This window comes from Apteryx mantelli, chromosome 1, assembly GCF_036417845.1.
Source record: "Apteryx mantelli isolate bAptMan1 chromosome 1, bAptMan1.hap1, whole genome shotgun sequence".
Classification (NCBI taxonomy): domain Eukaryota; kingdom Metazoa; phylum Chordata; class Aves; order Apterygiformes; family Apterygidae; genus Apteryx; species Apteryx mantelli.
In genome coordinates, this window is record NC_089978.1 from 707,056 (window position 1) to 723,707 (window position 16,652).

The following is a 16,652-nucleotide window of genomic DNA, read 5'->3' on the forward strand; positions in this document are numbered from 1 at the left end:
TGCAGGGTTCAACTCTCCTCCATCGTTGTTATGACCATCGCACCCACAGTCATGGGTTGGGGGAGGTGGTGGCCGAACACCCCCAATGGTAGGCTAGCTGCCTCGCGCACTCTTCAGCACTGAAGGGAGGAGTTTGAGTGACTGCGGACGACTGCTTTACTCTTGCAGTGGGGGTCCCAAGGAGGGATCCCATAGCTGGGCTAAGAAGGAGGTAATTCCAGTCCGCAGTGGGGTCCCGGCCATGAAAGCAGGTGTTATCTCTCAGGGTCCTGATGAGGAGGAGACAGTCCTGACCACAGCAATTAACACTGCCCCAGCAGTGAGAGGACGCTTTTGTTTCTCAAGGTCCAGGGGCCCAAGCAAGCCTTATCTCAAAGTGTTGATATCCTCCCTTTTGGAGTGTAAAACACAGGAATCCAGGCTACTTGTAACTGGCACCAAATGTGTATGGGGGGGGGGGGGAGCTGGGATCATCCCCCCATGCCACAGTCTTCCAAAAGGGCAAGAAGGAGGACCTGGGAAACTAGAGGCCAGTCAGCCTCACCTCCATCCCTCGAAAGGTGATGCAGCAGCTCATCGTGGAGGCCATCTCTAAGTATGTGGAGGACAAGGTGGTGATCAGGAGTAGTCAGCAGAGAATCACCAAAGGAAAATCATGCTGAACCAAGCTGATAGCCTTCTGGGTTGGAATGGCTGCCTGGGTAGATGAGGGGAGAGCAGTGGATGTTGTCTACCTTGACTGCAGCAAGGCTTTTCGAAAACAGGAATTTCCATCTGAACATGAGGAAAAACTTCACTGTGAGGGTGACAGAGCACCGGAGCAGGTTGCCCAGAGAGGCTGTGGAGTCTCCTTCTCTGGAGATATTCAAAACCCGCCTGGACATGATCCTGTGCAACGTGCTCTAGGTAACCCTGCTTGAGCAGGGGGGTTGGACTAGATGATGTCCAGAGGTCCCTTCCAACCTCAACCATTCTGTGATTTTGTGAAAGTGGTGCGCAAGGTGTGCAGAACCTTCTGTCCAGCTCCAGAGAAGTCTCTTTCTGTGCTCACTGCTTTGGCTGTTGCAACCCTTGCCATGTCCACGTCTTGGTGGCCAAACCCCACTGCTGACACCCGTCCTCCATGCTCATCCCCATCAGCCATGGGGAGATCCTGGAGCAGTGACTGGTTCTGCCATGTGGAAAATGGGGCTGAGCAGCAGCTGGGCTCTCCCCCAGGCAGGGAGCTCACGCTTCAGAAATGAGCAGGTGGGAGCTCAACAGCCTCCAGAAAAGGGCTGAGGAAGTTTTAAGGAGGGAATGCCTGCTTATGCAACTTCTGGGTAGCTGTTGCCCTTTGTCTGCACCTGGCAAATGAGAAGGGCTTTCAGATTTACTGTGAGTCGCGTACGTGGAATTTTATGTAAAACTTTTCCATTTTGGTATGCTATGAAAATATTTGCTGTAGTTAATTCTGCACAACCTGAGGTGGCATTTCACATGCTGGCAGCAGGCCATGACACTTTCTCTATGGATTTTCTCATAGGCATCCTCATCTCACTGTGGTTGTTAGTAAAGAGACATTTCTACAGCCCCTCAGCACAGCTCGATGCAGACTTCATGCCAAAAGTGTCTTCTGTGTGCATGGCGTTCACCCTCTCTCACGCCCAGACACCCACGTACACACCTTCTGCCTCTGCAGGGCTGGAGAGGAGCAATATACAAAGGCAGAAGCAACACAGGAGGCAAATCACACCTTTGTTGTGTGCCCCAGTTTCCCCTCTGCAAAACCAAGTGAGAGACAGCAACGCTAAAGGTGCTGCAGAGCTCCAGCATGAACTGTGAGATCCTCACAGGAGTTTCACTGCATACTGATGTGAATCCCTACAGTAAGATGTGATGCATTTTGAAGTGACAGTATTGATGCAGCAGGCATTAGAAGGAAGAGCGATAGCTGCACACTTTGCATAACCAGGAGGAAAAGTGTCTCTCAGCAGGCACAGTGAGCATGGAGCAAGGAGAGGCCAGTTTGGCAGGCTCTGGGCTCTGTGTGAACGCCTGCCAACAGCAGTGTGTCCGGAGCAGCACCAAGGCCCTCGAGATGTTTGTGCTGCTGTCCGGGTGGCAAGGAGCAGTGTCCTGTCAGGCAGGGTTGCTGAGCATCGGACTAGCTCTGTGTGGGGGGCACCTGCTTGGCGTGCCCTTTGAAACAAGCTTTAGTCCTTTCTTCCAGAAACTGGACTGAAAGGTGTCCGTCAGAAAACTGCTGAGCCTCCAGGTGCAAGGGCAAGAGGCAGCTGGGGGAACAGAAGAGTCTTTCCTCCACTCAATGTGTGCATGCATCAATGAGAGCTGCACCAGCTACAGTGAAGCTCTCGATGGTGCTGAGGCCACAGGTGAGAAGATCTGCTTCCCCATCAGGAAAGTCTTTCAATAGTTGAGACTCTCACAGCTGAACTCTGCCAAGTATATGTGATAAGAACATGACGCTAGTTAGGACTGACTAGCGGTAATGCATCCTTGGAGGTGCACACTGTTAACTGAGGCGTGTTGACAGGCACTACACCCATGCTGCACAATAGCAGGTGGCGTGCGACTTGTAAGAAGTTCCTAGGGTTTGCACATCCACTTTGATTCGGACTCCTGCAGGATGGGCTGTGTCAGGCGTCTGTGTGACGGCTGGGCAAGGCCCAGGTATTCACTCCAAGGCAGACGGCTATAGCTGCTGTTGGGAAAGCAATCATAAGTGCTGTGTCTTTTCTTCCACGTTTTGTCTGGCTCACTACATTCTGCAAGCTGCTGCTTGATGCTGCCTTTCACCTGCATGGGAAGGAGTTACCATTCCAAAATTATCATTTATACTTTCTGCTAGCTTTCTCCTCTTCACACTCCCTCCTGCTCACCTGGGCAGATGGATTTGCTTCCTGCGCCTCTACTGCTCATTTTCAGACTTACATTTCATCACCTGCATCTGGACGCCTCAGAGCAGACCAGAGAGCTGCAGCTCCCTGTTGGCCCTAAGCATCCTTCTGGGACTTGCAGCAAGAGAGCATAAATACGCTGAGGTCTGAGACAGCAGCACTGCAAATGCTCCACCAAGATCACTGCCTGCAGCTCCTCCTCGCCGCTTAAGGCCAGACCTGGTGAGTCACCGTGTGCAGTCCTCAGCGCTGGGGCTGCTTTTTGTTGCTGTGTCACGGCGATCTCTGAGCCGTCTTCTGCAAAAGGCGAGGGCTGCGAAGCCGCAAGGCAATGGGGCACTGCTGCTCTGTGTAGCAGAGTAAGGGACGAGCGTTTGGGTGTGATGGGGGAGGCAGATGTGGCAGCAGGGTGGAGAGCGCATAGAGCATGGTCATCACAGCCAGGGCTGTGCTGCAGAAGCCCGTTGTGCAGCTCCCAGCTCGGCAGCCCAGCCTTGCCCTCGTGAGCGGCAGGAGCTGCCGTGTTTCGCCAGCATGGCTTGAACGGGGGAACGACCTCTGCTCCGTGGGCGCGGGGTGGCCTGCACCCAGAAGCAGCCTCTGCCTAGGGCTGAATGTAAATCGCCCCTTTCAATTTGTGTTTGCTGCCTTGACCTTCTTTTGCTGCACTGGTGAGCGTCCACCTTGCTAGCTGGGCTTTCTCTGAATTTCCTCCCGCTTTTCCTCTTGCCTAATCCAAGCGGATGTTGCTGTGTCTCTTCCCTTCCCAGAGCACTGGGTTTCACATGGAGCCCGGCAGCATCTGCTGTTACCTCGGCCTTAGGTTTTTGTTTTTCTCCCCACAAACCAGTGACTAGCTCAGCAGCTTTCAGCTTCCTCATGCCTCCTCAAAATGCGGACCGAGGGGCAGAAAAGTTGCCATGCGATCTCAGTGCAGGGTGCAGCTCTGCACACTCTCTCCTCATGTTTTGTAGCGTGACGGAGTTTCTGGTATGAATGCTAAAACTTGCATTGACTTCACTGGACGCCGGATTTCCCCAGCTGGCAATGCTGCTGAGCTCTGCTGGCATTTATGCTTTCTCTTGTGCTGTCCTTTATTTTTCAGGTGTTTCTAAGTAGAAGACCAAAGACCCCTATGGCAGACGTCAATCACACAGCCTTCCGGCCAGGAACATTCCTCCTTGTTGGCATCCCAGGCCTGGAGAAGTTTCACCTCTGGATTTCTCTCCCCTTCTTCTCCATGTATATTTTTGCCCTTCTAGGCAACTTAGTCTTGCTATTTACCATAGTGAGAGAACAAAGCCTCCACAAGCCTATGTACCTTTTCCTTTCTGCATTAACTGTAGCAGACTTGCTCTTATCTACCACTACAGTGCCCAGGATGTTAGCTATTTTCTGGTTCAGAGTGGGGGACATTTCTCTTGGTGCATGCATTGCTCAGATGTTTCTCATTCATTTTATTTCTGCTGTAGAGTCAGGAATTCTGGTGGCCATGGCCTTTGATCGGTATGTTGCCATCTGCAACCCCCTGAGATATGTGACTTTATTGACCCACTCAGTCATATGGAGAATAGAGCTGGCAGCTGTTGTCAGAAGCTTCTGCATTGTCCTCCCATGTGTTTTTCTGCTTCTAAGGCTGTCCTACTGCAGAAACCGCGTTATCCCTCATTCGTACTGCGAGCACATGGGTGTAGCCAGACTGGCCTGCACAAGCATAAAAGTCAATGTTGTGTATGGTTTAACAGTTATCCTGCTGTCAGTGGGGGTAGATGTAGTGTTCATTGCTGTGTCTTATGGACTGATTCTCAGGGCTGTCTTCCAGCTGCCCTCTGCAGGTGCCCGTCGCAAAGCTATGAGCACCTGCAGCTCCCACCTCTGCATCATCCTCCTGTTCTACACGCCGGCGTTCTTCTCCTTTCTCACGCACCGCTTTGGTGGCCACAGCATCCCCCGCCACATCCACATCCTGCTGGCCTGTCTCTACGTAGTGGTTCCCCCCATGCTAAATCCCATCATTTATGGAGTGAACAACAAGCAGATTCGTGAGACAGTAATGTCCATGTTGTCTTGGATGGGAAGCCGGAGAAACTGAGTTGTTTATTGGGGCTGGTGTTTCTTTGCCTTGCTCAGAGCTTGTGCATTTGTTCGAGGCAGAGAGAGATGCTGCTCCTGCAAAAGGGTTTGGAGGCAAAGCTCGGGTGCAGCATTTCTGAGGGTCTCCATGTCTCCAGGCCTGTGACCTGCTTTTACCCAGGGAAGTGTTGGACCATCTACGCTCTGGCAAGACACTTGTGCCTGGAAGCACTGCCTGCTGCAGGTGTGCTCTGCTTGCCATCAGTAGCGCTGGGATGTTGCCTGGGCTTGGAAAGCTGCTGCCTGGGCAGTCTTGGCAGCACAGTGCACATCTCCAGAGCACGCTGTCTCCAACTGCAGGGAAAGCGAGTTAGAGGTGGGAATTGCAGCTGATCCAGACGGACTTGGCAAAAAGCAGCCACGCTAGACAGGGCCAGAGCTTACAGTGAACGATGCGCCCAGGTTCCCAGTTCAGAGCGTGGACGTGACAGCCAGCAGCACTGTGGAGAGGAGAAGCAGTTAGAAGGACACCAGAACACGACCTCCTCATCGCTGAGGGATGTTTTTGCCACCCTAGAATTAGTTTGTGCAATGACAGTGGAATAGAGGCTGCTACAAAGAACTGTGGCAAGAATATTTTTCCCGATGGAATGGACTCACAACTCGGTATTGCCAGAGACCCTAATAAAGAACAAGGACAATCATTCTGTCCAGAGTTTGTGTAGTCAATGTGCCCTGGTCAGAGACTTCAGCTGCTAGTATCATCGGGGCTGGTAAATTGTTGTTGCCTTTAAAGGTGTCGCTGCCTGTAGGCTTTTATTAAACAGCAGCTTTGCTGAGGGGTAGCTGATCAGTGATGCTGCTGCTGTTAATGGCAAGGACTTCTTATCTTGGGACAGTTATTTTGTCATTCTTGTCTTAAACGCTTTGTATTTTTTGGTCGGGAAAGACATTTGTATTCTAAGGAACTGAAGCCTATTCTTGATTCAATGCACCATAAAGCAGCATAGGTGATTGCTGTCACCACCCCTTTTCTTCGTGCAGGCTCTAGCGTGCTGCCGCGCTGGTGGCACAAGGGCCCGTGTGCCAGTTACAGGGGCGGTGCCTTCCCGGGGTGCTGCATTGCCCACCAAGATTTTCACTCTCCCTGCTGTTGTCAGCCGTGGGGCCTGGGTAGCACAAGCTGGCGGGGGCCAGTCGGCAGTGCCGGGGCTGCTCCTTGCAAACGCTTTATTTTCGTGCACACTTAGAGCTCAGCAGCTGTACTGCAGTTCCCCCTTTCACAGAACCACAGAATGGTTGAGGTTGGAAGGGACCTCTGCAGATCATCTAGAACAACACCCCTGGTCAAGCAGGGTCACCTAGAGCACGTTGCACAGGATCACGTCCAGGCAGGTTTTGAAAATCTCCAGGGAAGGAGACTCCACAACCTCTCTGGGCAACCTGCTCCAGTGCTCTGTCACCCTCACAGTGAAGAAGTTTTTCCTCATGTTCACATGGAACTGTCTGTGTTTCAGTTTGTGCCCGTTGCCTCGTGTCCTGTTGGTCGGCACCACTGAAAAGAGTCTGGTCCCATCCTCTCGACACCCTCCCTTCAGATACTTGTACACGTTGATAAGATCTCCTCTCAGCCTTCTCTTCTCCAGGCTAAACAGGCCCAGCTCTCTCAGCCTTTCCTCATAAGAGAGATGCTCCAGGCCCCTAATCATCTTCGTAGCCTTTTGTTGGACTTGTTCCAGTAGTGCCACATCCCTCTTGGACTGGAGAGCCCAGAACTGGATGCAGTACTCCAGATGTGGCCTCAGCAGGGCTGAGGAGAGGGGCAGGATCACATCCCTCGACCTGCTGGCAACACTCTTCCTGAGGCACCCCAGGATACCATTGGCCTTCTTGGCCACAAGGCCACATTGCTGCTGCATGGTCAACTTGGTGTCCACCAGCACTCCCAGGGCCTTCTCCACAGAGCTGCTTTCCAGCAGGTCAACCCCCAACCTCTACTGCTGCATGGGGTTATTCCTGCCCAGGTGCAGGACCCTGCACTTGCCTTTGTTGAACTTCAGGAGGTTCCTCTCCACCCACCTCTCCAGCCTCTCCACGTCTCTCTGAATGGCAGCACAGCCCTCTGGGGTATCAGCCACTCCTCCCACTTTGGTACCACCAGCAAACTTGCTGAGGGTGCACTCTGTCCCTTCCTCCAGGTCATTGATGAAGAAGTTGAACAAGACTGGACCCAGTGCTGACCCCTGGGGGATACTGCTAGCTACAGGCCTCCAACTAGACTCTGCACCACCGAGCACAACCCTCGGAGCTCTGCCATTCAGCCACTTCTCAAGCCACCTCACTCTCCACTCATCTAGCCCACACTTCCTGAGCTTGTCTGTATGGATGTTATGGGAGACAGTGTCGAAAGGCTTGCTGCAGTCAAGGTAGACAACATCCACTGCTCTCCCCTCATCTACCCAGCCAGCCATTCCATCCCAGAAGGCTATCAATCAGCTTGGTTCAGCATGATTTCCCCTTGGTGAAGCCATGCTGACTACTCCTGATCACCTTCTTGTCCTCCACATGCTTGCAGATGGCCTCCACGATGAGCTGCTGCATCACCTTTCCAGGCATGGAGGTGAGGCTGACTGGCCTCTCGTATTTGAAGAAGCCCTTCTTGTTGTCCTTGACATCCCTTGCCACATTGCATTCCAAATGGGTCTTAGCCTTCTTCGTCGTATCCCTGCACACTCTGACAACATTCCTATATTCCTCCCAAGTGGCCTGTCCCCTTTTCCACATTCTGTATACTTCCTTCTTCTGGTTGAGTTTTGCCAGGAACTCCTTGCTCATCCATGCAGCTCTCCTACCTCCTTTGCTTGACTTCCTACTCATAGGGATGCACCGCTCTTGAGCCTGGAGGAAGTGATGCTTGAATATTAACCAGCTGTCTTGGACCCCCCTTCCATCTAGGTCCCTAACCCTTGGGATTCCTCCAAGAAGGTCCCTGAAGACGCCAAAGTTTGCTCTCCTGAACTCCAGGGTTGCCATCCTACTTAGTGCCCTGCCTCCTCCTCGCAGCATCCTGAACTCCACCATCTCATGGTCACTGCAGCCAAGGCTGCCCCCGACCTTCACATCTCCAACCACTCCTTCTTTGTTTGTTACTACGAGGTCCAGCAGCACACCTCTCCTCCTTGGCTCCTCCAACACCTGTGTCAAGAAGTTGTCACCAATGCTCTGCAGGAACCTCCGGGACTCTTTGAACCTAGCTGTGCTGTCTCTCCAGCAGATATCAGGGTGCTTCAAGTCCCCCATGAGAAGCAGGGCCTGGGATTGTGAGGCTACTTCCAGTTGTCTGGAGAAGGCCTCAGCGACTTCCTCTTCCCGATCAGCTGGCCTGTAGTAAACACCCACAACACGGTCACCCATGCTAGCCTGCCCTTGAATCCTTACCCACAAGCTCTCCACTCGCTCTTCATGCACCCCTAGGCACAGCTCAATACATTCCAGTTGCTCTCTCACACAAAGAGCAGCTCCACCACCCCACCTTCCTGGCCTGTCTTTCCTAAAAAGCACGTAGCCATCCATGACAGCACTCCAGTCATGCGAGCTAACCCATCAGGTCTCTGTAACTGCAATAAGATCATGGCCCTGCAACCGCACACAGATCTCTAGTTCTTCCTGTTTGTTCCCCATGCTGCGTGCATTGGTGTACAGGCATTTCAGAGAGGTGATCGAGCATGCAGGTTTCCCAGGAGGGATGCAAGAGGACCCTCCATAGCCACATCCCACACGCACTTCCCTGGCTGCATGCACCTGCTGGAGGCATCCTGACTTGAGCAGTCTTTTGCCAACTACCCTGTCACTATAACTCTCCCCTTCCCCCATCTTTCCTACTTTAAAGCTCTCCTTACCAGCTTGGCCAACCTCTTGGCAAAGACACGCGTGCCCCGCTTAGTGAGGCGGATCCCATCTCTCCCCAGCAGTTGTCCATCTTCAAACAGGGTCCCATGTTCATAGAAACCAAAACCCTGTTGCCAACAGCAGCGGCGCAGGCAGTCGTTAACTTGGAAACTCCGTCTCCTCCTCCTCTCATCCATCCCCCTCACCGGCAGGATTGAGCAGAAGATGACCTGGCCTCCCAGACCCTGGACCACCATCCCCAGAGCTCCAAAATCCTCTTTGATGGTCTCCAGGTTGCCCTTGGTGTCATTAGTGCCCACATGGAAGAGCAGCAGAGGGGAATAGTCTGATGAGCGGACAAGCCCTGGCAGTCTTTCCATGACATCGCTCACACGAGCCCCTGGCAGGCAACAAACCTCTCTAGACAAGAGGTCAGGTCGGCAGATAGGTGCTTCCGTCCCCTGCAGCAGGGAGTCCCCCACAACAATCACCCGCCGCTTCTTCCGGGTGTTCCCACAAGGCACAGGGTCTGTTGTGCCAGTTGCTTCCCTTGCAGCCATGCCCATCTCCTCCTCATCCTGGAGGGCACTAAACCTCTTCCTCAATTGCAAGTCCTCAGGAGGAGGAGGAGCCTTCCTCCTCCTACAAGCAGTGACCAGCTTCCAGACACCTTCTACAGTGCTATGATGTACCATTTCACATGGCACACAGCCCTCCGGCAACTCCACTGCTGTGGGGGCTTGGGACTCCTGGAGCTGTACAGTCTCCGAGAATACCCTGTCTAGCTCTTGTTCATCCTCTCGGATGCTATGCAGCCTCCTGACTTCCTCCGGTAACTCCCTTACCTGACAACACAACTCATCAACAGCAGCACACCTCCTGCAGGAGAGCTGACTGCCAGCCCAGGCCTCCCGGACAGGCCCCAAGCACTCCCTGCAGCCTGAGACCTGCAGGGCTGCATCTGCTGTCAGAGGGTCTGTCCAGGTCCCAGCCTCTGACACAGCCAACGCAGCAACTCCAACGGCTGCTGGGGAATGTGCTCTGCAGCGTGTCATGACCACACTTGAGGAAGCGTACACCCCAGGGAGCAGAAAGGAAGGTGCCTCCTTGCACCCTTCTGCACAAACTGCTGCAGCTGTGCACTGCCTCTGGGAGCTGAGCTCTGGGCCTGGCTCTTATATAGGCCCCTCCCTAGCACTGACTCAAGGCTGCTTGACCTGCCCTAATCAAGGGCCACCTGGATCAAAGGCCCCAACTCCCTCTGGTCAGGGGCAACCAACAGAGCTCGTTAGCAGCAGCTACACCTAGCTAGAGCTTCTCCCAGGAAAAGTCATGGCCTCCTGCAGTTGTCCTTGCCCAGCTTCCCCTTTCCTGCTTGCAGCAATCACCTTCTAGTTCCTCGGGGGTCCTCAGAAAGCCCACAACTTCCAAGAAGGTCCTCAAGTTCTCGTCAGAGCCCAAACACTGCTGCGCAAACTGCTGCCTCTGTTCCCTGCCTCTCTTCGCTGCGCTCACGGTCCTACAATATTTGGTGTGGAGATATACCTTTTTGGTGATCCCATGCTGTGTTGGGGAAAATATACCTTTTTGCTGACCTCATGCCCATTTCTGGCCTCTCCAGTTGCAACCAGTATCAGCTAGTTCCTCCTGGTCAGCCCTGGACGCTGTCAGTTATTTGCGGTCAGCTGGGGCCTGAGATAAGGTGTTTGTGTGTGGGGGGATAGTTGTGCTCCACCACACTTTGGGCCTGAGACGGGGGGGAGGTAGTTGCGCTCTGCCCTGCTTTGGGCCCGAGATGTGGAGGGGGGTAGTTGCGTTCCGCCACAAACATCAAAACCTAAAATATTTTCGTGATGATCTTTAATTGCAAAGCCAGCAGTCGACACGCGCTTCTTGCCCGGGAGCCATAAACTGACCCTTGGCAGTTTGGCACACAACACCGGTATCAAAATTTGTGCTCCCGTATCTATCAAAAGCTTTCCCAGTTGTCCTTGAGGATCAACTGGAATCCAAATATGTGGGCCATTATCACTTATCTACTGATAAGCCTCCACTTGCCGGACAGGCAGGCCCAATCGCCTCCCGGGCGTTACTTGTTTTTTGGCTTCATGCCCTGCGATTCCCCCCTAAGGGGGAGGAAGGCGTTGTCTCCCTTCCTGGGAACTGGCACCGGAGGGGTCGAAAGATGCTCCCTCCCTTTACCGTTATCTCATTTCTGGACTACCTCAGTTAGACTCAAGATAACGCCAGTAAGCTGGCCTTGAATCGCGATTCTGGGAAGGCCTAGGGCTGCTGCTTTTCTCCATAAGTCTTGCCCTTTCTCTTTTTCCTCCTGTAAGTGTTTCTGCAGCTGTTCAATTTGCGAGGACAGTAACAACTCAGTTGCCGTCCTGCCTTCTATTTCCTTCTCTAAGTCCTCTTCCTTCCTATTTCTATTCTCCCTTTCTTGATATGCAGCTCCTAAACAGGTACCTAGCATTCTGCAGATAACTCCTTTCCCTTTTCCGTCCTTTCTGTGGTCCCTAGTCGCTTTTAAGTGTTCTTCAACAGCTTCCCGATTATGCCAGTTTTCACAAGCCCACTCCTCGGAGAAGCTGGGACTCGGATGCACTCCATGCCTCCGTAAAGAATCGGTGATACCACTTGCCAACATGCCGACTACACCAATTTGTCACGAAGGAGTGATGCACTTCACTCGTAAGAGGGAAGCAGCACTGTGTTTATTGCGGTAACAGAGCGACTTAACAAAGTTCAGTCGTAAATAAGAATGATTTAATGAGGTTTGAATGGCAAGTGATTTACTGCATGAAGGACAAGATGAGATGCATGCGCAACACAGACCCTCCCGTTGAGTCACGAGGTTCAGACTGGACCCCTTGCTTTCTAAACTCCTTTGGAGAGGAGCCTAGGTGCGGCTGGATCCGATCCTAGTCTCAGACTTGGTCAACAGTTTATGTCTAAGGAATTATGTGCACAATTAATCAGAGATATGTCAGCAAAGTTTTGCGAAATTCACAAAATTTCAGCATGCTATTAATCACTTACTGAGGATCTGTTGCGGGTAAGGAATCTCTCAACCTGGAGGAGTGACCTTGAGAGGCGTCCCTGCTCCAGAGGAGGTTCTGCAGAGCAGCCTGCTGCTGTGCAGGAGAGCTGAATGGGCTCTGGGCTGCCCCCTATTTATGTGTGTGTGTGTGGGGGAGATGATTGACTCATAGTCCTATTTGCATGCTAGACGGGCCTTAGTTGGCCCATGCTCAAGTAGCCCCTGCATACGTGCTGTTTACAGGGAGGTCAGGTTGAGGGGGAGATGTGGAGGGTCATGACAGGGTTAAACTGGTGGAAAGTTGCAAGTAGCAAGCAACAGGAGCCTCAGACAAACATACCCAAGGACACCGGTGCAGCTGGGAATGATACATCCTGAGAAAGTACAGATAAACTAGCAGAAGCCAGTGGGAACCACGGTTAAGGACAAGACCGCTTTTCTAAACGAGTAGCAAGGTACAAGACATGATCGCTGCGTGTGTGATCGGTGTAATGATTGGCTACCTGTGACATAATCTGCATGACTGGCTTAGCAAAGTGTGTCTGTGAAACCACTGAAGCAGCTAACTTTTGAAATATGCTCAGAAACAAACAATAAATGTCTCAAGATGCACCATGTCTTGAGTCCGTGCAATCATTCGCTACAGGGAGAGAGCACATCACAGGGGGGAAAAGGAGCACAGCGTCACACCTTTCCATGTGCCCTGTTCCTCTGGAGTTGGAGAGCGCTTGCTGGTGCTCATCATCACCTCCTCCCCAGCACAGCTGAGGTCACGGTGGTGGCATCCTTACCCTGGCTCAGTACAGCATCCCCAGCCCTGCACAGCGTCCCCAGCCCTGCACAGCCCCAAGAGGTCCTGCTCCTCGCACAGCCCAGCATTGCACGGCACAGCAGAGCTCGGCACAGCACAACACTCTGGGGGCTGCTCCAGCTCTGTGCTCCCAGCAAGCGGGCACAGACGCCTTGGTCCCCCGCCAGTGTCTGGGGGAGGAGAAGTGGTCAGGGCTGCCGCCTTAGCCCCAGCCAGCCCAGCCAGCTGCTGCACTGGCTCTTCCCAGCTGTCTGCCCAAGTCCTGCCTGACCTGCGGCTACAGCCAAGGCTTCAGTGGCATTTGCAAAGCAGCACTGTGCGGCCCCATGTCTCCGTTTCCCTGGCTGTGCAGGGCACCCTGAGGCTGGCATGGCCCTGCACGGCAGCCTTCCTCGCCTCCCTGCTTGGGTGAAAGCAGGGAAGGAGTTTTGGGTGGAAAAACGTGGCTTAGGGCACTGATGTGCCCAGCTCCCCACTTGCATCCAAGGAGCAACCAAGCGAAGGAGCAGGGGAGGTAATCCCAACGAACACCGAGGACACACATGATTGCTGTTACCTCATAAGAAAAAGTGAGAGTTTGTGTCACTTCATGGCATGAGGGCACAGTACACACTTCTAAGAGTTGCCTTGATGCACAGCCCTTTCCCCTGTAGTCACTGGATGGGGACAAAAACACGGACGAGCGTGAAATGCAGCTCCAGGATCATCAAGGGCTGCACGTTATGTTCACAGTGAAGAACACTCCTCTAATACCGTGCCAGACAAGGAGGGTAAAAATGGCCAGGGAGTTATTTTAGAGCAGCGCTTGGAAAGGCTCCTAACGCATCACCCATGCATAGAACAAAATATGTCTTTTACCAAAGCAAAAGCAAGAACAAAGGGCTCATGAGGCTCAGACAGCCCAGCACAGGTGGCTGTGTGTGTACAAAATGCAGGAATGAGGAAGACAGGCATCAGAAAGAAGCCATTTGCTGATCCTGACTCATTGCATGGCAGCACAGCTCCACTGCCAGAGACACAAGGAGGACTCAGCCAAAAAACAGGGCTGTGTCTAGAGCAGGGTGGCACGGTGTCCACGATGATGAAATGCTCCCAGGCGATTTGCTGAAGCAGAAGCCCAAGCTAGAAGGTCGCGTGCTGAAAGCAGCTAGGTGCAAAGCCGCATAAACCCCAAAGCCTGGCTGGAGCAGTGAATGTGCCCTGCCCTGCACAAAACGCATGAAAGGGGGAACTGCAGTACAGCTGCTCTGCTCTAAGTGCACACAAAAATCAGACGTTTGCAAGGAGCAGCCCTGGCACTGCTGACTGGCCCCGCCAGCTTGCGCTACCCAAGCCCCACGGCTGACAACAGCAGGGAGAGTGAAAATCTTGGTGGGCAATGCAGCACCCCGGGAAGGCACCACCCCTGTAACCGGCACACGGGCCCTTGTGCCACCGGCGCGGCAGCACGCTAGAGCCTGCACGAAAACAAGGGGTGGTGACAGCAATCACCTATGCTGCTTTATGGTGCATTAAATCAAGAATAGGCTTCAGTTCCTTAGAATACAAATGTCTTTCCTGACCAATAAATACAGAGCGTTTAAGACAAGAATGACAAAATACCTGTCCCGAGATAGGAAGTCCTTGCCATTAACAGCAGCAGCATCACTGATCAGCTACCCCTCAGCAAAGCTGCTGTTTAATAAAAGCCTGCAGGCAGCGACACCTTTAAAAGCAACAACAATTTACCAGCCCCGACGATACCAGCAGCTGAAGTCTCTGACTAGGGCACATTGACTGCACAAACTCTGGACAGAATGATTGTCCTTGTTCTTTATTAGGATCTCTGGCAATACCGAGTTGTGAATCCATTCCGTAGGGAAAAATATTCTTGCCACAGTTCTTTGTAGCAGCCTCTATTCCACTGTCATTGCGCAAACTAATTCTGGGTGTCAAAAACATCCCTCAGCAATGAGGAGGTCGTGTTCTGGTGTCCTTCTAAGCGCTTCTCCTCTCCACAGTGCTGCTGGCTGTCACGTCCACGCTCTGAACTGGGAACCCTGGGCACATCTCTCACTGTAAGCTCAGGCCCTGTCTAGCATGGCTGCTTTTGGCCAAGTCCATCTGGATCAGCTGCAATTCCCACCTCTAACTCACTTTCCCTGAAGAGGAGGACAGCGTGCTCTGGAGATGTGCACTGTGCTGCCAAGACTGCCCAGGCAGCAGCTTTCCAAGCCCCGGCAATTTCAGGCAAGCAGTGGTTCCAGGTACCAGTGTCTTAGTGGGGCACAGATGGTCCAAAACTATCCAGCCATTCATTTGACTGCTGCCACAGAAAGAGCAGCCTAATTGAAGAACTCAGTTTCTCTGGCTTCCCATCCCAGGCAACATGGACATTACTGTCTCACGAATCTGCTTGTTGTTCACCCCATAAATGACGGGATTTAGCATGGGGGGAACCACTACGTAGAGACAGGCCAGCAGGATGTGGACGTGGCGGGGGATGCTATGGCCACCAAAGCGGTGCGTGAAAAAGGAGAAGAATGCCGGTGTGTAGAACAGGAGGATGATGCAGAGGTGGGAGGTGCAGGTGCTCATAGCTTTGCGACGGGCACCTGCAGAGGGCAGCTGGAAGACAGCCCTGAGAATCAGTCCGTAAGACACAGCAATGAACACTACATCTATCCCCACTGACAGCAGGACAGCTGTTAAACCATACACAACATTGACTTTTATGCTTGTGCAGGCCAGTCTGGCTACACCCATGTGCTCACAGTACGAATGAGGGATAACGCGGTTTCTGCAGTAAGACAGCCTTAGAAGCAGAAAAAGAGCCGTAAAGATGAGACAGAGGCTTCTGACAACAGCTGCCAGCTCTATTCTCCATATGACTGAGTGGGTCAATAAAGTCACATATCTCAGGGGGTTGCAGATAGCAACATACCGATCAAAGGCCATGGCCACCAGAATTCCTGACTCTGCAACAAAAATAAAGTGAACGAGAAACATCTGAGCAAGGCATGCACCAAAAGAAATGTCCCTCACTCTGAACCAGAAAATAACTAACATCCTGGGCACTGTAGTGGTAGATAAGAGCAAGTCTGCTACAGTTAATGCAGAAAGGAAAAGGTACATAGGCTTGTGGAGGCTTTGTTCTCTCACTATGGTAAATAGCAAGACTAAGTTGCCTAGAAGGGCAAAAATATACATGGAGAAGAAGGGGAGAGAAATCCAGAGGTGAAACTTCTCCAGGCCTGGGATGCCAACAAGGAGGAATGTTCCTGGCCGGAAGGCTGTGTGATTGACGTCTGCCATAGGGGTCTTTGGTCTTCTACTTAGAAACACCTGAAAAATAAAGGACAGCACAAGAGAAAGCATAAATGCCAGCAGAGCTCAGCAGCATTGCCAGCTGGGGAAATCCGGCGTCCAGTGAAGTCAATGCAAGTTTTAGCATTCATACCAGAAACTCCGTCACACTACAAAACATGAGGAGAGAGTGTGCAGAGCTGCACCCTGCACTGAGATCGCATGGCAACTTTTCTGCCCCTCGGTCCGCATTTTGAGGAGGCATGAGGAAGCTGAAAGCTGCTGAACTAGTCACTGGTTTGTGGGGAGAAAAACAAAAACCTAAGGCCGAGGTAACAGCAGACGCTGCTGGGCTCCATGTGAAGCCCAGTGCTCTGGGAAGGGAAGAGACACAGCAACATCCACTTGGATTAGGCAAGAGGAAAAGCGGGAGGAAATTCAGAGAAAGCCCAGCTAGCAAGGTGGATGCTCACCAGTGCAGCAAAAGAAGGTCAAGGCAGCAAACACAAATTGAAAGGGGCGATTTACATTCAGCCCTAGGCAGAGGCTGCTTCTGGGTGCAGGCCACCCTGCGCCCACGGAGCAGAGGTCGTTCCCCCATTCGAGCCATGCTGGTGAAACACAGCAGCTCCTGCCGCTCACGAGGGCA

General features: G+C 52.6%; 2 protein-coding genes across 2 annotated transcripts; one reads left to right on the plus strand and one right to left on the minus strand.

Moving 5' to 3' along the window:
* Positions 1-4,035: 4,035 nt before the first annotated feature.
* LOC136991058 (olfactory receptor 52D1-like) lies at positions 4,036-4,962 on the plus strand (the record flags this gene model as incomplete). Its single annotated transcript, XM_067289544.1, has 1 exon — positions 4,036-4,962. A coding segment is annotated over exon 1 (927 nt), but the record flags the coding sequence as incomplete, so codon positions are not given.
* A 10,093-nt stretch (positions 4,963-15,055) lies between these two features.
* Positions 15,056-16,012, minus strand: LOC136990992 (olfactory receptor 52Z1P-like). Its single transcript, XM_067289467.1, has one exon. It carries the CDS (start codon positions 16,010-16,012, stop codon positions 15,056-15,058), a length of 957 nt encoding a protein of 318 aa, XP_067145568.1.
* Positions 16,013-16,652: the final 640 nt, after the last annotated feature.

Coding starts and splice junctions, on each gene's coding strand:
- LOC136990992 (XM_067289467.1), bottom strand. CDS start 16,012: ATGGCAGACGTCAATCACACAGCCTTCCGGCCAGGAACATTCCTCCTT.